At 35.1% G+C, this 26,787-nt stretch overlaps 1 protein-coding gene across 5 annotated transcripts; it reads right to left on the bottom strand.

Annotated features, from left to right (window-relative positions):
* Positions 1 to 3,867: 3,867 nt before the first annotated feature.
* Positions 3,868 to 26,693, bottom strand: zgc:158868. 5 transcript variants are annotated; one of them, XM_087292685.1, is made up of 8 exons: positions 26,467 to 26,693; positions 25,685 to 25,884; positions 21,619 to 21,731; positions 9,121 to 9,175; positions 8,833 to 9,020; positions 5,283 to 5,444; positions 5,062 to 5,172; positions 3,868 to 4,979 (listed from the first exon to the last, which is right to left on the bottom strand). In XM_087292685.1, the coding sequence occupies exons 5-8, from the start codon at positions 8,881 to 8,883 to the stop codon at positions 4,866 to 4,868; spliced, it is 438 nt and encodes a 145-aa protein (XP_087148811.1). In that variant the 5' UTR covers positions 8,884 to 9,020; positions 9,121 to 9,175; positions 21,619 to 21,731; positions 25,685 to 25,884; positions 26,467 to 26,693; the 3' UTR covers positions 3,868 to 4,865.
* Positions 26,694 to 26,787: the final 94 nt, after the last annotated feature.

Raw genomic sequence — 26,787 nt, 5'->3', positions numbered from 1 at the left:
CTGTTCTAGGATGGTGAGAGAATATATTTTGGCAGATTTTTGGACCTCTTGGCACTGGTTCATCAGGAAGAAGGTGAATACCGAAGTGCCTTGGTCTGTGAGGCGAAAGTTTAAAAGATTGTTTCGGGGCAGAAGACGTCACTGAAGTGACTTAGCAGATGGTGAGAAAATGGGAAATGAGCCAGGGGCACCGTAAAATGATCCCAGAGGTGAAATCCCTATAACCAACAGACTGCTGCGTAGATCTGAGGAGATGAAGTCTCCGGCTGACCCAGAGTCAAGAAGAGCATTTACTTAAACACAGTTTCAAGATGTAGTGAGTTCAACAATTGTGGTTAAAGGATGTACATTTACAGGGAAAGCAGTAACCACACTCACTGCAGTTGATGGAGGGCAGATAAGACATGCTCATAATATATGTCTACAGTATAGACAGAGTTTCTGGGTCAGTCGTCGAAGGCGTTCTCCCAAGGAGGACAGAGTTGATTTTGGGTTAGGGTTAGAGTTAGGTTAGGGTTAATGTTAGTGAGTGACCTCCATACAGCTGTGAATCCAGTTTGTTACCCAGATGGAGAGCTAAATAAACCACTCAAGTCTGATCATGTCATCATAGGCAGAGAGATGCAGATGTAGCAAGGGTTTCAGTACTTGCAGATAGGTCATTAACAGGGAGCACTCATTCCAGCCACTGGAGGCTGCTAAAGTACAGAAGCGAAGACATGATCTTGAACAGATTTTCCCTTGTTTTAAATGGTATAGTTTCTCTCCCACTGATCACAGAATTACAGGAATGCATAATGAAGGCATGCGGACACTGGGTAATGGGTTCATTCAAAGTTCAGAAATTCCACCCATTGATAAGAGCACTTGACCTTTTAAAAAAGACATAGTATTGGCAATCTTAGCTCTTTTCAGATGAAAATCAATGTGGCTTTATTTCCAGGGCTAGCGAACATTGGAGCAAGAATCCATTGCAATCCTCCACAAACCAGATTAGGGTGCAAGATTGACCATGGGACATCCGGATACAGATGCAGGTGAAGAAGCGACAGGTGCAAAGGTGAATACTAGTGCTGGTGGTGTTGTGGTTGGAAGAGTGAGTATACTTTGAAGTGAATTCACTAGCCCGGGAAAGGGATCCACGTCTGTCTGATTCATGTCAGTAAGGCTTGGTCTTCTGTAATGGTGGAATGCGACTCAGACACAGACACGTTATAATCATACAGACTGATGTTTATTGCAATACTTGCAGGATGTGAAGCAGGTGAGTAAAGCCAGTTATAGTCTGTCAAAACACCGATATAGAGTCTCTTTGATTACCAGGTTATGGGAGGATGCAGGAGTATGGTGAGGATGGGAATGCTGGAGCATTGGGAGGGATTTTCCAGGAGCTGGTTTGGTGATCTGGATACTGGTAGGTTTCATACAACACACACAGCAGTTGCTGACAAAGGATATCGGGATTGCTGGCGCAGAGACCAGGGTAAATGTTCATTTTTTCAGGATTTTGTCATTAGAACATTGAGTGTATGTTTGTGTCTGTAGGACTAATTTCTAATGTATCTCATCAAAAGCCTTAATTGTTCATTTACAAATGTAAGTAGAGAAGAATGAGCCATTCTCAGCAGATTATTGAAGAAATTAGATTTTAAGCATGTGTGAGCTGTTTGATTATGTGCGTTTCTTAACAGCATAGACACAAATAATTGTAATCACGTGTAAACACATCAATTAAAATCTATTGGCCTCATTAATTTCAATTTGGCTCTCAGATTGTAAGAGGTGCTCTAAAGCTTTTGTAATCCAATCAATCAATAGGGTATGTAAACACTTAATAGATTAAAAGCTGAAACTTGAAAGATGGAATGGTGAATGTTGCAGAGTACAAACAGTTGTAGTTGATATAAAAGTAAAAAAAAAAAAAACTTTCAAAGGATTTTTACTGTATGTGATGTAGTAAAAGTAGTTTATTACTTAAATCCATAAATATTGTAAGTAAAACCTTGCAGTTACAAGTTAATTAACACAACACAATTAATAAGATGATAAATTAAAGATCTTCATAATTTTAACACAGCCCTGCAGTCACAGTCCAAAACCCAAAATGCACTCACGAGAGTTCCCTTTTAAAATCTGTCTTTCGGATGAGACGTTAAACCAAGGTCCTGACTCTCTGTGGTCATTAAAAATTCCATGGCACTTGTTGTGAAAGAGCAGGCGTGTAACCCCGGTGTCCTGGCCAAAGTCCCTCTATCAGCCCTTACGATCATGGCCTCACAATCATCCCCTTTCCACTGAATTGGCTCTATCACTATCTCCCCACTCCACCACTAGCTGGGGTGTGGTGAGCGCACTGGCGCCGTTGTCCTGTGGCTGCCGTCGCATCATCCAAGTGGATGCTGCACACTGGTGATGGAGAGACCCCCCCCCTCAAGATTGTGAAGCGCTTTGGGTGTATGGCTATACACAATAAATGCGCTGTATAAATACACTTTACATTACATTAAAATCTGTGTCTTTCAACCATGAAGTCAATCATCCTATCTAAAAGCCAACAAATGTTTGGTGTCTATGACAACCCCAGGAATATCCCAGACTGGGCAAAACTTTAACCAACTAATGATTAATGGGAAATAAAATATGCGACTGACATACACAAAACTCAACTTATAACTCGCTCAAAAACATTTTAAAAATGATTAAAAAATCTACATTTCATGACAAACAAGTTCCTAACTGAGGAGCACTGGAATATCCAGGCGACAACTGTAAGTCCCACGCGTAGAAATAATCGCAAACGTGACGTAAACTAGTTAAATCGTGTTTACTGATAACGAGCAGCGCGTGAAGTGTGCGCCCGCTGTCCAGAGCCCTCTGTTAATGCTCACCTCTTTTACTGTCTGAGCAGAGAGGAAAATAAACCCTCCTGTGCCTGTTTTTACACGGGAGGATCGTCGTGAGGCAGCTGTAAGTTTTATTAAAATATATGTAAAACAAATAATAGTAACCAAACAGGTTTTTTTTTTTACTTTACCAAAAGCAAACAAAGAAAAAAAGCTCAATATCAGAGATTTTTAAATAAAAATAAAAAATAAATAAAAAATAAATAAATAATAATAATAATAATAATAATAATAGTAACAACTTAAGCCATAAAAAAGTAGATACACCAGAAAAGGTCCTCAAATTTTTTCAAAGTCCTTCCTCTGACACTGTACAGTAATTTCTCAGGAGTGCTGTAGGAAATAAGTTTGTTGAACCAATGTTTTGTATATGAAAAGTGTGATGATTTCCAGTTAATTAAAATACATTTCTCCACATCTCTTCTAACTAGAAGTGTAAAGTTTATTTCATGATGAGATGTATAATAGTTCACTGTCTCCTATTTTTCAGATTCTCTGAGTTATACTTGCAGTTTTCGATGATACTGCACCTTTGTCATTTTAAAGATATATTAGCAACTGATAGTTAATGAAAAATGAACACTTAAGTTCTCTACTCAACAAAACAACAAGTCAGACCGCTGTCAATGAATCACTTCAGTCTGCAGTATAATCTATACTGCAGTATAATCTAAATGTGGAACCTGCTATGATTGATTCTTTTGTCAGACTGATTGATTGGGTCATCTTTAAACACATGCCATTAGTGTTAATTACAAACTACAGTAAAAGTAAGCTGAGTTATCTATATAACTGAGAGTTTAAACACCTGTTCAGTTGTCTGGTTGTTTGTTTCACACCGTTGCTCTTAATTTTATTTATTTATTTATTATTGATAAAATTTAACAATATTTCTTGTTCGTCATTTCTAATCAATCAATACATTTGTCAAATTATGGAAGTATAAAAATATGTAAACATAGCATTTTGGCTTAAATCCAAAGTTTTATTTAATGACTTTTTAGTGTACAGTTTTGTGAATATGAATCTGAAAAATAATCAGAAAAATATACAGCCTATTTATAATTACATAAACATTTTAATAGGCTCCACCCTTAGAGTTAAAATGTTTTGCACATATAAAATGTGAAAAAACATAACTAATAACTTTATATAATATTACATATATCCCATAATTAATAATAAATATATCCAACAAAAAAGAAAAAAAGTACACAGCCCAAGGCTATGTGACACAACAGAACCTGCAATTAAAAAATTACAAAACCATTAGGCTAACTGTTAAAACAATAAAACGTAGGCCTATAAAAACATTTCTTTGTCACTAAATCCAAAGTCTTGAGACTGCTGTTAAATATATCTAATATTCCTTATGTAGACCTTGTATTTCTATTTGATTTGTTCTGAAAATAGCTATTGTTCTGAAACTATCTACACCTTACATTAAAACTTCGGGAGGGCCCATATAAGTCTCAAAATTATTTTAACTGAGTTCAATCAGCCTAAATTAAATTAGCTGATAAATTGAATAAACTAAATTAGCCTACGTTAAAAAAGATAAAACACTCAAATTAAAAATCTAAATAATTAAATTATCAAAATATTTTATATTATTTATTAAAAATGATTCAGATCAGCTTAAAGAAAAAAAAGGCCTTCAAATAATATTTTTAAATAACAAATAGGGTTGTAAACCACTGCTTCAAACTGGTCATAGCATAACAACACTAGAGGGCGCACAATATGCAATTTTTGTATGTCTGATAATCATGGTTTTCACCAACTTTCATTATTTATCAAAGCGGTAAAGACATTAAATGACTCATACAGTTCCTCAAGTCAAATAAGTGTCATATTTTATGCTATACTGGCTGTTTTTTTTGTGTTTTTTTTTTTGCACAAACCGCAGACACAAAGATGTGGAAGTACATGTCAAACTGACATACAAGATGCCTTGCACAATCACCAAGGGATGTTATTGCCTTCCCAATCTAAAAGAGTCCCGCTGTCTTTCTCAGTGAGGCTTGTGATGACTTTTATCATGCCGCTGACGCTCTCAGCTGTCGTCAGGGGAGCCTGAGGGGGCCACCAAAAAATGACAAATGTGAGGTAAACCAATGAATGTAACAACATATTTGTGTAAAGCACTTTGTATTACCTGTGGGCCTCCCATTTCTGTCTGGACCCATCCTGGATGGAGAGACGCAACAAGAATGCCATCTTTTCTGAAATCCTCCGCCAAGCAGCGAGTTAACATGTTCAGTGCAGCCTGGAGTATAGAAACAATCAGGATGTGTTTGTTTAAATAGTGATTTCTGCCTAAAATGAAGTCCATGCTTAGCATAATTATTCATAATGTGATTTCAATATTTATGGTACCTTGCAGATGCGATAGGGGTACATTGGAGACCTGTAGAAATTCTCAGGGCATCTTGTGATGGATGACAGCAGTGTGGAGACATTGACAATAGCCGATCTACTGCAAGACATGCTTGACTGAGGAAACTGAGCTGCAGCTTTACACAAGAGGGGGTGGAAATTCTGCAAATGAATTAAAGACATTATGAAAAAAAAATGTTACCAAGTTCACCCAAAAATGTTCTGCCATCATTTACTCACCTTCATGCATGTGTTCCAAACCTTTATTAGTTTCTTTCTTCTGATTCAGATCAGAAGATCCTATTCTGAACCAAAAAAGTGTGTATTTTGAAGAAAGTAAACCTGTAACTGTTGCATTCAATATTATTTGTTGTCCATAGCATTATGAAAGTCAAGAGTTACAGGTTTTCAACTTGCTTCAAAATATATTTTTAGTCTTCAACAGAAATAAGAAATTCCTAAAGGTTTGGAACATATATGGAGGATGAGTAAATACTGAGTACATTTTCATGTTTGAATGAATTATCCCCATCATTATACACATCCTGGTGTTGTTTAATAGGCATATATTCTTGTTTCCTTTTTTAAAATTACATATAGGGACAAATTTATGAAATATCTGCACTAGTTTATGTAATGGCTGTAAATTTTAAGCTTTAAAAATATGCAAGATATCACTGAATCCCGACTTCACAGAATCACATAAGTTCGTTAAATTCCTGTTTAATTTAGCAAAAACCCGGACCTATCATGACATTCAGAGAGATTATTAGTGCAATTGTTTACGCTATCTCACCAATAAAAAGCACACAACAAGGGAAATCAAGACAAATGTTATTCTCGATTCTAGAATTGTGGTACAAAGATAAACTTTCAATTGTTTTTCAAAAACCAAAACTTCAATGAAACAGTTCTGAAAAATAACGCATGTTTTTAACATGTCTCTAAAACAATGTTTGTGTGTGTGTTTAGAGCATTCTGTCTAGAAATGATTAACTTGAAGACTCCCGCTACACATTTTCCTGACTGTCTCTGCCTCCTAAATCATAAATTCAGCTTCAGTTATCAATAAATAATTAAATCTTGGAATAATCAGCTTGAAAAAGTTGGGACAGTGCAGAAAACACAAATTAAAAATAAATAAAGTAGTGATTTCCAAATTTACTTTGATTTGTATTTAATTACAGACATTATGAACACAAAATATTTAATGTTTTGTCTGGTCAACTTCATTTCATCTGTAAATATACAATCCTTTCCTGTCATTGAAAAAAAAGTTGTGACAGGAGTAATTTAGGGCTAGTAATCAGGTAAATTATTAAATAATGATGTGATTTGAAACAGGTGTTGTCAACAGGTGTTTGTAATTATGATTTGGTACAGAAGCAGCATCAAAAAAGGTCTAGTCTTTTCGGAACAAAGATGGGCTGATGATTGCCAGCTTGCCAACAAATATGTGAAAAAATGGTTGAAATGTTTAAAAACAATGTTCCTCAAAAATCCCAAAAGACATTTGGATATTTCACCTTTAACAGTCATAACATAATTACAAGATTCAAGGAATCTGGACAAATTTTAGTACGTAAAGGACAAGGGGGCAAGCCTAAGCTGAAATACCATGAACTCGATCCCGTTGGGCAGCACTGCATCTAAAATCGATAGTCATCTTTTAGCAATCCCACCCCATGGGCTCAGGACTACTTTGGCAAACCTTTGTCAAGTATTATAATACATGGTTACATCCACAAATGCCAGTTAAAACTGAACTGTGCCAAAAGGAAGCCCTATTTTAACAAGGTCTAGAAGCACCATTGACTTCTCTGGGCTTGAATACATTAAGGATGGACCATCACACAGTGGAAATGTGTACTGTGGTCAGATGAATCAGTATTTGATGTATTTCTTGGGAGACATGAACACCGTGTGCTCAGCACAACAGAAGAAAAGAATCATGCAGACTGTTACCAGCAACAAGTCCAACGCCAGCGTCTGTCATGGTCAAGTGCTCTTGGCAAAGGGAACTTTCACTTTCAAGAAAGAAATCACTTCTTTCTTTTTTTTTGTGTTTTCCATACTGTCCCAACTGAATCTGATTGAGGGTTGTAAGTCTATTTTTAATCTTTTATTCACTCTCTTGTGTAAATTCACATTTGCATGAAAATTTTTTTCTTTATTATTTTTAATTGCAATTCTAAAAAATATTTAGTGTTTGTCCCTACATTCTGGTCAGCTCTGTTACATTGCGTATAAAAAAATCCTTAAAATGCTGACAGAAAAAAATCATGTGAATTAGAAGTGATGTCACTTCCTGTCAGGCCTGGATTTAGAATTCAGAGGCCCCTGGTCACAATGTCTTGTAGCCCCCCTACCTGGCTGCACCCCCATATATTTCTAGTCTACAAAGATTTAACTTATTTTTAAAGCATTTAAAGCACACTTTGAAAAAAATATACTAATACAACTAGTAAAATGAATGGATTTTAATATACTTGTTCAGGTTCACTGAAGCAGTACTAAAAATGCATATTTAAGGGTATTTTTAAAGTATAACTTCTAAAAACTAATAATGCATATGATTATGATAACACCTCTCCAATCTAGTTCAGTTCTATGAGTCTGAGTCTTCCATAATACACACACTTATTAATGATTCCTACTTGTCTTCTTTGTGATGAAGAGTAGGCAAAATTTGATATGTAGTGGGGGGAAAAAGATTTTTTTCAAGTTTATTTTTTTATAAATTTGCAACAATTTAAAATTTTAATACATACAACAATTAAATTTTTCACATTGTCATTTTGGGGTATTGTGTGTAGAATTTGGAATCTAATAAATCTGTAACATAAAAAATGGAAAAAGTGAAGCTCTATGAATACTTTCCGGATGCACTGTATATATACTGTCATCATGGCAAAGATAAAATAAATTAGTTATTAGAAATGACTTATTAAAAATATTACGTTTAGAAATGTGCTGAAAAATCTTCTCTCCGTTAAATAGAAATTGGGGAAAAAATAAACAGGGGAGCTAATAATTCAGATTTCATATGTATATGTATATATATATATATATATATATGAAATCCGAATGATTAGCTCCCCTGTTTATTTTTCCCCAATTGTATGTGTATATATATATATATATATATATATATATATATATATATATATATATATATATAATTTTTACATTTTTTTTTTTTTACCATAAAATCGCTGATTATGAAAACTCTTTAATCATTTACTGTAATCATTGTAATCATTACTTACCCTGTTTAAATTTACTTTGTCTGGTGAACACAGAAGATATCTTTGAAAGAATGTTGACTAAGAATAAGAACGTAGGAAACTGTTAACCTCTGACTAGTAACCTTTTTTTCTATGGATATTGATGGATAATAGTTTCAAACATTCTTCAATATATTTTGGTTTGTGTTCAACAGATATAAGACTCCTATGGATGTTCATAACCATCTGAGTAAATGGTGAGTAAATTTCCATTTCCGGGTGAATAATGCATCTATTTTAAGTAAAACCATCATGACACCCACCTTTGCAATGAGCATGGGTCCTACAACATTAGTCGTGTACGAATCCACCATCTCCTTTTTGCCTGTCTCCACTAGGGATCCTGGGATGTTCACACCAGCATTGTTGATGATCAGATTTAAGCCTTTGCCGTTCAGCTTGGATTCCACTAAGTTTGAAGCCTCTTTGATGCTATCTGGACTATCTGTATCTTTAGAGAAATGATGGAGGACAGCATAAATGAATAATGGCAGAATCATAAAGCAACCTTAAGATTACAGCAGTTTACTCTTTTGTTGTGAATATTTTACCAAGTTGCACAACAGTGATCACACCCTGGTGCTTCTGAGCGAGATCCCGAAGTTCCTGCAAGACAATCAGTTGAACACGCTTCTCAGGAGAATCCAGAAATGTGCATCTTTGTATAGAGACAGATCATAAACAAAAGTTGCCTAACTAGTCTCAGTGCCACAGTGACTCCTCTATGTTGTCTTTGTAAAACTGAAATATTACAGATGGTATTAAGCTAAATAGATATTAAAAGTCATTAAATAAAATTTACAAAGATTTTTGTGGTTTCAGAACCACTAAGTAGCACTTTAAAATAAGGTCAATTAGTTAAAACTAGTTAATACATTGACTAAGAATAATTTATTTTTCTTTTAAAGCGAAAGGGACAAATCACCCAAAAATGAAACATTTCCTCATTATTTTATGCATTTCTTTTTTTTCTGTTGAACACAAAAGCAGATATTGTGAAGAATGTTAAGGGGGGAAAAGCAGCCATTAACTTCTATTGTGGGAACAAACGATACTATAGAAGTCAATGGCTGCTTTTTCCCAACATTCTTCAGTATCTTTTGTGTTCAACAGAAAAAAGAAACACAAACAGGTTTGAAACAAGTGGAGGATGAGTTATTGGTGACAGAATTTTTAATTATAGTCTCCTTTAATATATATATATACTAACTAACAAACAAATAACCAATACACACAAACACACAAACACACAAACACACACACACACACACACACACACACACACACACACACACACACACACACACACACACACACACACAAGAGTGTGTATTGGTTATTTGTTTGTTAGTTTTCTTTAGTGCAATTTTATTACAACAACATTATTTTTATTCAGTATTTAAATGCATTTGCTTCTGGATTTATTTATCTCATTAGCTGAATATTGTTCATGTTAGCTCAGTTCCATTAAATAATGTCTACAAATACATTATTCAAATCAAAATAAGCATTTGTTTATGTCGAAAATGAGCTAATATTGCATACTTACTCTCATGGTAGTTTATATCGAAGTTGCTATTTAACTGCACATGCTTGGTGTTTTGTAACATCAAATTTTTACACGGTGGGTCTTTAGCCCAGCGCTCAACCCCCTACCTGGAGGACCAGGACATACACAAATACACCATGGACAATTTAGCCTTAAACCAATTAACTTATAGCGCATTTCTTTGGACTGTGAGGGAAATCAGAGCACCTGGAAGAAACCCACACAAACACGAGAACATGCAAACTCCATATAGATATAACAACTGGTCCAGCCGGGGCTCAAACCAGCAACCTTCTTGCTATGAGGCGACAGCAAAACCCACTGCACCACCATGCCACCTTCGCTAATATTATTACCTAGTATTTTGTTGATAACAAAGAAATCTTATACTAGTTACCACTTACAGTTCAATTACTTAATGCATTTAATATTGTAAATTAATAATGAACATTAACACAAATAAATAATAAACAGGCATTGTAATGATTAATTTGAGTACAATTTTAGAGATAAGCTTTTTTTTATTTATTTTTTTATAAATGATTCGGATTGAACTGCAGTGTTAATAAATTGTTTTGAAAAAATAGAAGAAGAATCACCCACACAACTTCCCTTTCTCATCAGTGCTTTCATGAGATTGTGGTCTCACAAGTTGCTTTGGTTAGTAAAACTGGTCCTAAGCAATGTTTTCTCAAGATGATATGAGATTATGTAATAAGACGAAACTAAACTACACTAAACTACATTCAAATCTGTCAGTAAAACAAGAAAGATAAACTGTTTAAAGAGAAAGATGGACATTTTTCCACTGTTTTGACCATAAACCTGCTGATCATTAAACGTATGCTTATTTACTCACCCTGCACTATTTGTATTCAAACCGGTTTCAGTTTATTTAATCAGTTGAAAACAAAAGAAGATATTTTAAAGAACGTTGGAAACTGGAAACCATTGACCACTGAAACCAACTCAATTAAAATAGTATAAATGTAAATTATATTATGAATATACAATTTATATTAAACTGTCCATTTTAATTCTAAATTAATTGTCTATTCGTATAAAGTACTTTTTATATAGACGGTTCATTACGCTGTGGCAACCCCTGATTAAAAAAGGGACAAAGCTGAAAAGAAAATGAATGAATGAATACATTTTTAAACATATAAAACTATCATAAACTATATATAGATTTAGAGCTATTTGATTAAATGACAAGGAAATGTACAGTTTTTGAGGAACTATCTGGTTATATTAGGAACAAAGCATAAATACACAATACACAATACAATAACAAATCCTAGCCTAATAAACTTAACAGCCTCTTACCTGAGCTTTTGGTCCACCTGGGTCTCTACAGCCTGCAAAGATGTGACCTGGAGATTTGGGTAAATCAACTAGCTGGTGAACCAGCTCAAGTCCAATTCCCCTGTTTGACCCGGTTACCAAAACACTGTCACAAATTACAGACGCCATCATGACTGTTCTGAGACCTGCACTTTCTACAATGAGAGGCTTGTACACATATGTCAGCATGTACAGTATAGGATGTGTGGGAGTAATCGCTGTTAAGTAATCGCTCTATTAACTCTGTGAAAGTCTGTAAATGTTTACCAAATGTCATCACTTGTGCTGTTTTAGTCCCTCCCAGCATACAAAAGCCCTCTTCTTCCTGGACAGTGAGAAATGCATTCACGTCAACTCGTTTTATGCAAATAATATCACAAATGAGATATGTTTTTAAATATTGTATAAAGATATGAGATGTTTTGAGCTTCTCTATTATAACATGGTGCTCTAGTTTGACTTATTTCTAGCTTAAAACAATGTTCTTTAATTAGGAAGTTTGTGATATAGTTCAAGATATGAAATAGTTGTTGGTGTGTTAAAATGTTAAGAGCACAAAACATGAGCTAGATGAAGTTGTTCTTTAGAATGAGCCACAAACACATCCGCATGATGTGGAAATACTTGTTTAACGTACAAAAGCTGATAATGCAAACTACACAAGAAATGACTTGTGTAATCATAATGGTGTTGTCTACTGCCATGCCAATCACCTATATTCAAGGCTTGTGATACCAATCAGATCCAAAAATAAGCTTGATATATATAAATATATATATATATATATATATATATATATATATATATATATATATATATATATATATATATATATATATATATATACATATACATATACATATCACTTAGTCATTTCTGAAGCATCCTGTACTAATAATTTAACTTTGTCTTTTTTCTTTGTCACTGCTTTAGAAAAAAAAAAAAAAAAAAAAAAAAAATATATATATATATATATATATATATATATATATATATATATATATATATATATATATATATGGTATAAACAATGCTCATATGACTAAACATGAAATATTTACAAGGTGTTCTCACCTTTCTGATCCTGCTAGATTAGTTTTGTACACTTCCACCATATTTATATTGCTTTCTGCTTCTCAAATGTTCACGCCAGCCTTGCAAATGATCAGATTCTGATTTTTGCTTTTAAATCACTCATCAAATTAAGAAACAATTCTCACACTTTCGTGTTTCAGAGCTACTGTAGTGCTAGTTACTGTTATAATATTAATATTTTAGGGGGTCTTAAATAGTAGATGTATGTTTCTTACAGGCAAGATTCACACCTTTACTTACAAAAGAGCTGCAGATGCAAAACTAGTTTCAGCTTCACAATGACAGTTTACAAATGTAAAATAGCAGAACCATAGATAAGATCTAAATGACAAGGCACGAGCATGTCATAAATGCAGTAAAAACAGGAAAACCAGAATAACCCCTCATGGTTAAAGATATGCAGATTATCTTGAAAATGTTTCAATGGCTTTTCCTGTTTGCTAAGGGTTTCAACTGATGAATTCATGAATCTAGTCCCACTTGTTGATCCCAGCTTTTTTTTTTTTTTCTAAATTAGTAAGTAAACAGTTAATGCTTACTGAGTCCATTTCTGTGTCTACAAACATTTCTAAGTTTACCTCCACTGTTAATTTTAAGTGTAAACATAAATCTGTTAATTGTGACTATATTATTAATTAACATAATTGATTATCTATAGCTTACGATTCAAAATTTGACTCTTTGCTTTAACAAAGTGACTTTTATTACCATTTTTAAATAGTTTATTAGTTTCTTTTTTACTCCAGATTAAGAAATGCCACTGAAATGCTGCAATGTTGTTGCAATCTTCACAGTAAAAATATCTAACCTTGCTTAATAAAAAAGGAAGTTATAAAACATTATTACAGCAATTTTGTGGCATCTGATGAAACAAGGAACAACATATCTATTTTAAATTGCTCTAATATTCTAATAAGAAAATGATTTACAGAAATAGAAGTTATGACCACTAGATGGCAGAGTTTATTTACTTATGTCACTATAAACAAAAAAGACTTCCAAAACGTTTGAAAGCATTTTTGGCTAATAAAAATAACTAACTAAATACATAAATAAAATCGTTTTTTTTTTATTATTGTTTGTTTTATTTGAAACATTTGTTTTTGTTTTCACCAAGTTCGAAGTGAATAAAATGAATTATAAAATGAATGAGTTATTAGATCATCTACAAGCACACATCTTCTATCACACACCAACACAAAAGAAACGCACTTTACTTTTATTTATTTTTGCTTGTTTTATGTAACTACTTTATTTAATTATAATTATTTTATTATTTTGCTTCATTATAATTATATTATTTGTAACTATTATAATTTATTATTATAATTTATTTTTTATTTACAGCTGTTGTTGCCGTTGCAGTTTTGTTTTTAGTGTTTAGTGGTATCTATCAAGCACACGTGTATTTTTTACCACACACAAACACAAAAGTCTACATAACCAACCATCCAGAGCTTTCTCTTAACCTGTTCACAATCACTTGCACATGCAGAAAAACTGAAAACAGCCCGTCCTCTCAAACTAGGACAAAGAGCAGCTGATACACACACACACACACACACACTCACATAACCATGGTGACCAGGTGACGTCTCACATTCCAGCTCTCACATTTCAGATGCCAGGCCAATATTCATATACTGACTAAACACAGTGCCAGTCTGCAAAGATGCCTCGAACATTAGTTTTGCAAATTTAAGATCTAACAAATATGTCCAGATCATGTACAGGTAAACCATGTTTTTGTCCAGCTGTCCATCAAATGCTTCCAAGCCATTCACTTGTTCATTTAACCTGAGCAAAATCGCCTCAAGCTAGAGGCCAACCATGCCATGCCAGAAATTCTTAGATTTTTTCTTTCCTTTAAGCTAAAGCCTGAGGAATGCTGGGTAGGCAGATGAGAGGCTGACGGCTGGCGGCTTGGGTCTGGTAACCTGCTGAGGGAATGTAGATCCTCAAAACCTATGTAAGTGTACAGGCTGGTCGGACTGCATTCTTCATAGGTAAATGCACACACACACCTGAAAACCCAAACAAACATTCCTCACTCGCGACCTGTGCATCTGAGTGTGTTTGTGATGCATGAACAGATTTAGGAGAACTGAGAGTCTGTGTATCAAAAATATCACCAGGCTTGTTCCTCGTTAAATGTTAATGAAAGCCAGTCTATACTTACAACAAGCTTGCGTCCATGTCTGGAGTGCTGTGAAAAACTGGATAGGGAGTCTTAAATGATCAAACAACAAATGACGCTCAAATGCATTCAGAGGAAATATTTGCTGACAGGATTAAAAATATACATATATATTTCAGCTCAAAATCAAAAGCTAAAAACTTCATAAATAAACCTAGAATTTCTGGTGTGCTGTATTTTGGTGAATAGGAACTAGAAAGCTCAAAATTGAGTATGAAGCTAAAACATTTACAAACTAAAAACCAATTTTAGAAGATGAACTGAATTACTTAAGATGGTCCCACGTGAACAAGATAGCAATTTATAGTAAGTAGTATATTTCTGAGCCGTATGTTATACCGTATATATTATAATATTTACAACTTTTAGTTAATGAATTCCACAGTAATACTGTAGTATGAACTATAGTGAACGGAAAAACTGTAATACTGTAGTATACTTTAGTTTTTACTAATGTAAACTTTGGTGTATAGTGGAATAATATTGTTGTAGAAAGTTAGAACTAGTTTGGCCAGAAGAGAAATGGTGGTGCCCAACAGAGCCTGGTTTCTCTCTAGGTTTTTTCCCTTTACTTTTGTCAATTGGTGAAGTTTGTTCCCTGCCACTGTCGTCACTGGCTTGCTTGGTTTGGAACTTTTGGAGCTGCACATCGATGGAGTTGCTCTTCAGTTTTTGGACTTTCAGCAGTGAAAATTAAACCACACTGAACTGAACTAAACTAAACTGAACTTCAACTCTGAAAACTGTTTCAATTAACTAGAACTTCTATGTTAAGCTGCTTTGACACAATCTACATTGTAAAAGCACTATAGAAATAAACATGAATTGAATAGGACTAAAGGATTTATTATATTTTTTATACCACAGCAACTATAGAATTGCAACAATAGATTAATTTAAGTATTTATTAACAGTATTGTTGAAAAAATAGTACTACTTACTATATATATTTCCTTTAGAGTTGTTTATTTTTTCCATTTGTTGATGCCATCAAAGTCTTTTGACAGAATGCTTGTTACCTGTTATATAAAAAAAGTCATAAATTGTGTTGTTGACTGTGGTTTCAACATGTAGGCACCTTGCACACACTAATTCAGTATTTCAGAAAGACATCCAGGCTGAAGAATTATAATTGCTTCTCTCAGTGTATGTGTGTACTAATGTGAATGTCAAGGGAAGAATCTAATAAAATTGTGGTAAAAATTATTGTTATGACAAATATAATTTCTAGTGAAATACATAAAGCCTCATTAGCCCTCCTGTGAAATTTTAATTCTTTGAAAAATATGTCCAAGTGCCGTTTAATTTTTACAACACAAATTTTTAACATAAAAGTTTAAATAACTAATTTTTAATAACTAATTTCTTTTGCCTCTGACATTGTGACTATTTACTAACATTGTACTAGTTATTTTGAAATAGTTTACAAGTATTCAGCTTAAAGTGAAAACTAAGGGGTTAATTAGGTTAATTAGGCAGGTTAGGCTAATTGGGCAAAACATTAGACAACACAGAGGCGGCAACTGAATGTTTAGCACTGTTGCATCACAGCAAGAAGGTTCCTGGTTCAAGCCACAAATGGGCCAGGACTTCTAAGGAGGAATTTCTGTGTGGAGTTTCTCCAGATGTGGCATTTCTCCACGTTTGCATGGTTTTCCTCTGGTTTTGCCCACAGTCCAAAGACATGCTGCATAGGTCAGTTGGATAAACTAAAAAAAATAAATAAATAAATAAAAAAATTGGCATAATGTAGGAGTATGTGTGTGACTGACAGAGTGTGTTGTCCAGCACTGGGGAGTTCATGAATTGCAGTTGGAAGCATTAAAACAGGTTTGCTCTGGCAACTTCTGATAAATGAGGGACTAAGCCGACAGAGGTTTGTTATAGCCAATCAAAAAACATAATTCTTAATGGATTGTCTTTTAAAAAAAAGTCAAATGTTTTTATTCCAGCAAGGTTAAAAGAAATACGACTCTCTCCAGAAGTAAAAATAATATTAAAATTATCAGTGTCTACTACATCAGTTGGATATATTTGAAAACCAATTTGAATTTCACAGGAGGGTAAATCTTTTTTTTTTCAACTGTAGCTTTTTATTACCTCATTTTCTTTTTACAATAAAACTCTGTTGGAAATCTACACTCATCAGAAACTTTATTGGGTTAATACACCACTGCTCGTTAACTCAAATATCTAATCAGCCAATCATCAAGCATCTGAATGGGAATAAAAAAGGTGATTAAATGTCTTTGAACATGACTTTGTTGTTTTTGCCAGATAGGCTGGACTGAATATTTCAGAGGATGCTGATCTGGGATTTTGGCACACAACCTTCTTTATGGTTCACAAATAATGATTTTAAAAATATATCTATTATGATCTGTGGGTGAAAATCCATTGCCAAAAGATACGAGGAGAATGACCACAATGGTTCAAGGTGACAAAAAGTCTTCATGACCATAAAGGGGACCTATTACGCCTCTTTTTACCAAATGTAAAATAGGAATCTTATGTATCTAGAGTGTGTCAAGTGTCAGCTCAAAATACCCCACAAATAATTCTTTATAACTCTTTGAAATTGCTCCTTTTAGGCTTTGAAAATTGTGTCATTTTGGTGACCGTCACTTTAAATACAAACAATCTTCTTTTCAAAAGTGGGTGGAGCTACAAAAACCTATGCATTAGCATAGCGGCAGATTCAAAACAGGACTAACGTTATCTTTATGAAAAACTGAAAATGTCAACTGGCTCCGAAGAAGGTAGTTTATGGAGACTATGGTGTTTATTTGTGCATCCTTAAACTCCACATTTATAAGCCTCTTTTAGTCGCTGACAATATCTTCGACAGATACGGCATGAAAACTCATGCCATATCTGTCAGGCAGGCGGCTGCTTCAAACTCAGGGCTATTTAAGCTAACTGTTGCCACACAGCTGTGTTTAAACCCCTTATAAAAGTGATTTTTGCATGTATAGGTCCATTTTATATTATGACATGTAAGATCTGAGGTTACCAAAAGAGCACTTCCATATCTACAACAGATTAAACCTTGAAGCAGATGAGCTACAGTAGCAAAACAGAAACAATTTGTCAGCTAAGAACAGGAAACTGAGGCTTCAGTTTACAAATCCTCAGCAAAATTGGACAACTAATGATTAGAGAGTCTTGACTTCTGTGAAATGGTCAAATTTTTGGCATAAACAACATGAATAGATTTATTCTGTCTTACAGTATATCAACAATTCAGGTTGCCGGTGCAGGTGATGATATACTGTAATGGTATGTATTTCTTGGCAGACCTTGGGCTCTTGACCAGAGATGTTCAGTGTTACAAAATGATTTCCAGAGTCACATGATCTTTTACAAAACATTTGAGTATTTGCATCCTTTGACGATTGCAAATGTAATTGCTATTATTGCAAATATAACTCTAATATTTGCAACACCCTTCACTTGTTCCAAACATATATGCGATTCTTTCTTCTGTTGAACACAAAATAAGATACTTTTAAAAATGTTGAAAAAGGTAACCACTGACATATACTTTTTTTTCTACTATCGGTTTTCTTCAGAATATATCTTTCTTTTGTGTTCGTAAAAAAAAACTCTTAAAAGTCTGGAACTACTTGAGCATGAGTAAATGGTGATTAAATTAGTATTTAATATCCCTTTAAGTTAGTCCTTCATTCACATATGCTAGTACTTCATGATTTGAAACACTTTGTTCGTAGAGATCAACCAGCAGACCAACAGGGAACAAAGAGAATGTGACCACACAATATAAACAATTCAGTGCGTGATCAGAGAACAGAAATATTGTTGTGATTCCAGACAGGTATGATCGGCATGTTTGCTCATTCGGCTGACATGGCTAAGGTATGAGACATCTGTTCAATTATATGTGACATGGTAAGATCTGTATTGTTAAAAATAGTTCTCTGCTTTTTCATACAGTCTTAAAGTCACTTATCTAATCCGACTGGTTACATCCAGCTTAAAATGACTCTAAAAGAACATCATTTACAGCAAATTAGGGCTGCACATTATATAATTTCAGCATTGATATTGATATGTGCCAATCTGTAATAGTTACTTTACAGGATTTGCAATGTTGAGTTGTGATTATAATTAACTAGAATTATTAATATGCCTTAATATGCCTAATAGAGTATGCCTTAATATGCCATTTTTTAAGGCTTGTGACTAAGATTTTAAGCTAATTTAAACCATTTGGGCACAAGAAGTTATATAACTTATAGCTTTAGCCAAAGATTAATGGTCTTTCATTATTCCTACAATGAAGACTAATAGTCAACATTTGAAGTACAGTCCCTGACAAAAGTCTTGTCGCTTATCTATTTAGTAACACCTGCTATTAACCAGACTTTTAATTAATCAATTGGTGTTAGAAATAGCTCATATGAAAAGCTAAAACCTTCCCAAATTATGTTTAATGCATTGAAATAAATTAGTTTTACTGAAAAAAGATTTATCATTTAATCAAGACAGAAAGGTCAAATTTTGGCAAGACAAAAGTTCTGTCGCCTATACAGAAATTGAACAAATTTACTGCAAATACAAAAATATGTCAGCAAATTAAGTAGTGGTGCAGTGAGATCCAAATTTAATATCTTGAATGACTTCCATGAGCTTAAAGGACTGCATCCATGCGGTTGGGCAAGGATTCATACAATTTATTGATGAAGTCAGCAAGAATAGCAAATAAAGCAGTCTTGCATGCCTCCCAGAGTTCATTAATATTCTTCGATTTCGGCTTTCATGCTTCCTTTTTCATCCTACCCCACTTATGCTCAATGATGTTCATGTCTGGTGATTGGGCTGGCCAATCCTGGAGCATCTTGATTTTCTTCGCTTTGAGGAACTTTGATGTGAAGATGGAAGTATGCAATGGAGTACTATAATGCTGCAGAATTTGGCCTCTTTTATGGTTAAGAATATAAGAGGTAGCTAAGATTTCCTGGTATAAAAGACTATTGATGTTGCCTTCCACACTGCAGATCTCACGCAAAGCCCCATACTTTATGTAACCCCAGACCATAGGTGCGTCCCAAATCGAATACTTATGCACAATTCTACGCCATTTTGTAGTAATACTGTAAGTAGTGCGTTCACACTGAAAACTTTAAAAATAAGAAGTGCACTTTAATTACCCGGATGCTGCACTTAATATATTGGTAAAATGAAGCGTGGAATGATGGACACTTCACGCACTTAACAGTCGCAGCTTTGCTCACGTAGCGGAAGGGGCGGAGCTTCGGGCACACATGTTGGATTACATTATATATTTTTGATTGTGAAAGCCAAATTCTCTTAAGAGAGGGATTTTATTGCATCCCGATGGTGAATGGTATTATACTCATCGCAGGTATTATGTGATAGTTTGGTCATTTTTTTCACTAATATGGCAACCGTCAAACGTCATCAGGGAAATGGTTTGAATTTCCGCTTAGTAAAATAACCATTAGTGTTCCATTTGGGACAACATTACTTACATACACTATGCTGCTGAGTGTGTAAGTGCATAAGTACATAGTGCATAAGTGCATAGTGTGCCATTTGGGACGCAGCTCATGATTTTTCCGCCACCAAACTTCTCTGTTTTCTGAGTGAATTTCAAATCTATGTGGGTTCCAGTAGGTCTTCTGCAAACTTTGCGGTGACTGTGGTGTAATTCAACAGAAGATTCATCTGAAAAATCTACCTTCTGGCTCCCTAACTGCACAAAGGTTCACCTTTTAAAAAAAAAAAAAAAAGAACCACTCCTGTCACCAGGCTGGCTACAGTCCTACACTTTCTTGCAAAATCATCACATTATCACATCACATCATTGTAAATTTAGGATTTTTTTCCAAATAGAATTGATTAAAAGATGTTGTGAAATGACATTCATATCATTATAAATATTGCAGAAAAATTAAATAAAATGTTAGCTTTTATGCGACCCTACAGCAAATCTTCAAAATAATTTATGAAAATGTGTCCAGAGGACGCTTACTAGTTAATTTGAGATGACAAAGATGTAATCTTTTGCTGACAGATTACGAAAATTAAGTATATCATAATTGCTGTTTCCAAAAAGAAAATGTACACAAAAGCCAGGCTGTGATGACAACAATTTCTGATATTTCAAGTGCAGCTATTTCATCCCACTTTCCTCTCGAATATATGACGCCTAATGAAGACCAGCGGTGGGAGTATCACATATCTTATCAGCTTGTACTAACCAGACCTCTCTCGAATAGCTTACATTCTTAAGCATCCATCACCTAAGCAACTAAAACTTAAATAGACTCTGTTTTAAAAACTAACACTCCGGGGGTGAGCATTACAGCCCGATTCACCTGGTTAAACTGTAAATACCTCTCTGTATTTTGACAGGAACCAAAGCTTCCTTCTCCTCCTGCAGTGTGTCAAACGTGTCTTCCTGTGACGATAAGATTAGTGAGTCATCTTAGAAAGAATGGATTAAAACTGCTTCTCGAGTTTCTGCTTCTTATTCAGAAAGTCAGTCAATAGACCTTAAGCCCCAGCAGGTGGTTATCTAACAAACATCTGGTCAGACAGGTTGAATTCTTGAAGTGTGAGTACATGGATGAGAGAAAGGAGAGAACGCGGCCTACTTGGTCAGGTGTCAGCCAGACGTTTGAAAACCCTCCAAGCCATGAAGAGTTTAAATAGGAATCAACAACAGGACAATTCACAACCAATCTTGTTTTTTTCCAATGCCTTATGGGTCAGCTGAGTCACCAATGTGTGTGCGTTTTCAAAACTTAATTTCTCCTTTATATTCCAGGAAATTGTTGGGTTTTGACCAAATGCAGAGTAGATCAAAGTACTGACCGTTGTGATGAGCAACCAGGATTATCATCTCCCTTCACATTCCTGCATTCTTCTGCTTTCCATCATCATCTGAGCTGGACAGAGGCCCGTGGAGAGGGTGTGCAGAGTAGAGACTGGATGTTTAACGAGAAACAAAAGAAAGAGAAGACTTAATTAAGACTGGAGACTCACAGACACATAATCTACTTTCAAATGCTTACTAGCTTGAATTTCTAATATTTCCTAAACTTAGTGGTTTGCTCTTCTCAGAATCATGGACTAATTATTGCAGTTCGGGACTGTTAGTAAATTATACAATGACAGAAAAGGTGGACCATTAAATGCAGTGGTTTTTAAACATAGGGCTGGGACCCTATAGAGGGCCTCATCAAACTTACTGAGCACAAGGGGACCATGCAGTAGGTCTTAAATGTATTAAAAGTGTATTATTAACAATATTATTGTCAGGAGTCGATGTTGTTGTGTGTGTCATGGGATGCTCCCCATATTCCCATACTCCATTTGTGTTTGTTCGTATCATGTGACCCCATTTGTTCTTGTTCCAGCGGTTAGCTAATGTTTCAGTGTTTCCACCTGTGTCTCACCCGTGTCCTATTAATTCAACAATGTCCTGTGTATTTAAGTCCCCGTGTTTAGTTCATTCCTTGTCTGGTATTACATGTCATTCCATGTTGCCCTCAACCCATGATTTCTGTGTGTTGATGTTCCAGTGAGTGTTTTGTAAATAAGGCTTAGTGTTTTTGTTAATTCCTGCTATTCCAGTGTGTTTAGGAATGAAAGAGAGAGAGCAAGTCATGACAATTATATGTTGTTTACAATTTAAAAAAAAATGGTCTTAATTAAAATTGATTTATTTCAGGTGAATTTAGTGTAAAACATAATTTAGTAAAATGTTAAAAGTGCAAAATCATCGAAGTTACTGCAGTTAACATGATGTCACAATCACCACCAATCATGTCCATACAGATCACTGGAGAACTACAACTCCTGTCATGCACCACCCACTTACACCTGTTCCGGTTCTTTTTTGATAACACACACAGCTGGGAGCTGCTCAAAGACTGATTACATGAACCATATACGTATACAGCAAACAGACTTTGTACAGAGTAGTATCCGTGTCTGTGGGAGATACAGATGTATTAGAGCACAGGTGTCAAACTCCGTTCCAAAAGGGCAGCAGCTCTGCACAGTTTAGTTCCAACCCTAATTAAACACACCTGATCAAACTAATTGAGTCCTTCAGGCTTGTTTGAAACCTACAGGTAAGTGTGTTGGAGCAGGGTTGGAACTAAACTGTGCAGGGCTTCGGCCCTCCAGGAATTCAGTTTGACACCCCTGTATTAGAGGAACACTTTGTTAGGGCAGTATAGCAGCACCCCTTTGCTTTTATAAAGGCAGTAACACCGGCATTTCAGCTGTCCAATTGCCCGCTGTACAACAGACCAAGTATGAGAATGGGCATCATTGTATCTGTGGTCTTGGTCAGTTTGTGGGTTGTTGAGGGGGGTTAACAGCCACGTCTTTAATGGATAACCGCGGTCTCCTGATATGCAGTTAAATAATTACGCTCAATAAAATAAAAAAATAAAAGAATTAGCAGCTGGAATAATATCTTTAAATACATCACTCACCAAGAACTCACCCATCGTGCACCCTACCACCTTGGAGCCTCCTCGCTGTCTCTCTTACCAAATTTGGACTCAGCACAGAGCTCCAAGTGGAAAGCTCTTGGAAATTTGAAACGCTAATAAGCCAGTCATCATTGTGGGCCAGAAAATCACAGTGATCGCTAAGAAATGCATTCCCTTCGGATTATTGTGTCAATTAAACCATTTTATCAATTATAAATTAATAGCAATGTTTTTCACATGTGTTGATACGATACTTTGTTGTTTGTAATTTAACATAATTGGCTCTAGGAGTCGCCAGTGGAAATAAAACAAACACACATAGGAAATACACCTACGCCAGACATAAAGTTGGCTCAGACCAACGCACATTCTCATGTTAATTTCATCGTTAGTAAATCCAAACATGAGCGTGAAACCTGGTGTACCCTGGTATTTTTGACCTTTTGTTTGTTTACCATGTTTTATTCTTTGCCGCCTAGCCTAAAAATTTGCCTGTTTTTGACCTTGAATTTTGGATTGCTTTGATGCTCCTGTTTGTGACCATTGCCTGCAGACTTTGCAGTAATACACTGCATTTGGATCTGCACGTCCATTGTCCAGAAACTGTTGTGTACAATTATTATCACAACATGAACAAATGCTGTATTTTCTATACCAGGGGTATCCAAACTCGGTCCTGGAGGGCCGGTGTCCTGCAGATTTTAGCTCCAACTTTCCTCAACTCCCCTGCAATGATGTTTCTAGAAAGCCTAGTAAGAGCTTGATTAGCTAGCCCAGGTGTGTCTGATTGGGGCTGGAACTAAACTTAGCAGGACACTGGCCCTCCAGGACCAAGTTTGTACATGCCTGTTCTATACTATACCCTATAGCAGGGGTGGCCAACCCTGTTCCTGGAGAGCCACCTTCCTGCAGATTTCAGTTGCAACCCATATCAAACACACCTGCCTGTAATTATCACGTGGTGTTCAGGTCCTAATTAATTGGTTCAGGTGTGTTTGATATGGGTAGCAACTGAAATCTGCAGGAAGGTGGCTCTCCAGGAAAAGGGTTGGCCACCCCTGGCCTATATAGCTTTAACAATGTGGTATTTAATGCCACCATTTTGAGGATTATCTAAAGATTTACATTTCACCCTATGTTTTGTTTGACCTTGTTTAAATCAGAAAAAGCATGTGAATTACCATGGTTTACATAATGTATGGGGAAGTACTTGTACAAACCAAAATACCATGTGTTTATTTGGTTTACACCTTGCATTGTTTGGTCTCACCAAAACAATTATGGAGGTTGTATTCTGCTAGCTCAGATAGTTTCAATGACTCCCCAGGGTATCTTTTGTGTATGATGTAGTCAGAGTTTTATTTTTAAAGGAATTGTTCAGCCAAAAATGAACATTCTGTCATCAATTACTCACCCTCAAGTGGTTAGAAACTTTTATGAGTTTCTTTCCTCTTTTAAACACAAAAGAAAATATTCTGGAGAAAGCTGGAAATCTGTAAGCACTGACTCCCATAGTATTGGTTTTCATACTATAGAAGTCAATGGATACAGGTTTTCCTTAAAATAAATTCTTTAATGTTCAAAAGGAGAAAGAAACTCATAAATGTTTGGAACCATTTAAGGGTGAGAAAATCTAGTAGGTATAATTTCATTTTTGGCTGAACTATTCCTATAATTTTGGCATGTATGTAATTTTGGTAGAAGCCACTTTTTTGAGCTGTCAAAACTTGCATCCTATATTTATGTATTAGGTAGGTCTATAAAAGGATTGTATAATTTATTTTCGAAAATCGGTATTACAGGCCCGTAGCCAGGGGGGTTCAGGTGGCTCGAAAGACCTACCCCTCACTGACAAAGGTCTAGAATTAGTCCCATACATGAGCTTATTTGTCCTATTTTGACTGTTATTTCGTCATATATTGTAAAAATAATTCATCAAAGGAGGCTTTAAGACCGAGAAGGAACTGCAATGTCATCTTTCACTACTGATCCACTGTATTGTTGTTAAATAGCGAAAACATTTTACAAGTAACTTTTATTCTAAATCTCGGACTTTATTCTTGAAAGAAGAAAAAAGACCAATAAAAAGCAATGAAGCACCAAAAGTTCATTTTAAAGCTTATAAAATGTCATTTTAATACTTATTATCCATGAATTTTCAAATGTACTTTTTAAAAGAGAGGCTAGAAAAATCAGGAAGCTCTACATTAAGCATTAAGTTCTAGATTAAAAACTTATCTTTTTAGTAAAGGATATGCATCGCATAATGGTATGATGCATAAGTGTGCTCCATGCAGGTGAGCTGGCTTGACAACCACCTGTAGAACACACTCCTCCTGTCTTAATGCACCAGACATTGTGTTAGAAACTACCATATGCTTTACATGTTTGTTTATATAACTGCAATTGTTTATATAACTGTAATTCAAGACCTGTGAAGAGATGATCCCAAGGTATCCATATAATCCTGGACCAGGCCGTATCCTGAGTTGATGCCATGGTGGTTATGGAGGAGTGGGGAGCATGAGACTGATTCCTGAAAGACCACCGTGACAAACGAGTCCCCGCATTGATCCTGTGGGCCAGCCTGTACCACATGCCGGTGCCCTACTCACACTAACACTAACTCGCACTAACATGCACTAAAATCTACATTATTATTATTATTATTATTATTATTATTATTGTTATGTAAAAATATATATTATTTAAGTGGACAAATTCTGACAGGAAAGTTTAATGTGCTGGCCAGTTTGGTATTTGCCTAATAAATTACAATTTACAGTTTTTAATTTAAAGCATAAACAGATTAATATTCCCCTAAGGATATATGATGTGATGAATTTGTATTTTAACAAGAATACATACTCTATAAAAAACCTGATTGCCCTATTTTTTTAAAGGTGAATCAAATTCACCTTGTGAGTGTATTGAACTTAAACTATGTTAAATTGACTTAAATCAGCTTGTGTAACTTATCAAATAAAGTTAGAACATGATTAACTTACTTTAATAAGCTACAATGAAGTAAAAAATAAACATATGCTGTCAGGACTAATTGATCATAAAATTTCATACATATACAGTATGTCACTAAAATGCAGTATTTAAACCTCATAGTTAAATAGAACATGAGGCGAAAAACTGCAAAAGGTCTACTTTTTGAGAAAAATTAACCAGTCTTTTCACCAAGCAGGCTAAGGGCCTGTCGTACCAAAGACTATAGAAAGACTGAATGGTGAAAAAAGAGTGACAGTCCATCACATAACAAACCGGATGTTTCCTGAGATGATTTCCTCTTCCAATAAGTGGGAGTTTTGATGAAAGTGCTTTAAATAGTCATGATGTCATTCGATATAGTCGTTCATTAATCAGAATATGAGGTCACTGAGTCATGAGGAGGAATTTTCACATCCCACCCTGAGAGGTCTTTTTACGAGTGACATTATACGCACGACCACGCCTTCTACGACCGCTCCGCCTGACGTCAGTGTTATTGAAAGCCGCAAACCCCGCCTACCGCCGGGAGAACAGC

This window comes from Danio rerio, chromosome 18, assembly GCF_052040795.2.
Source record: "Danio rerio strain M-AB ecotype USA chromosome 18, GRCz13ab, whole genome shotgun sequence".
Classification (NCBI taxonomy): Eukaryota; Metazoa; Chordata; class Actinopteri; order Cypriniformes; family Danionidae; genus Danio; species Danio rerio.
The sequence above is the reverse complement of the archived record's forward strand: the minus strand, read 5'-3'. Positions and strand labels throughout refer to the sequence as shown.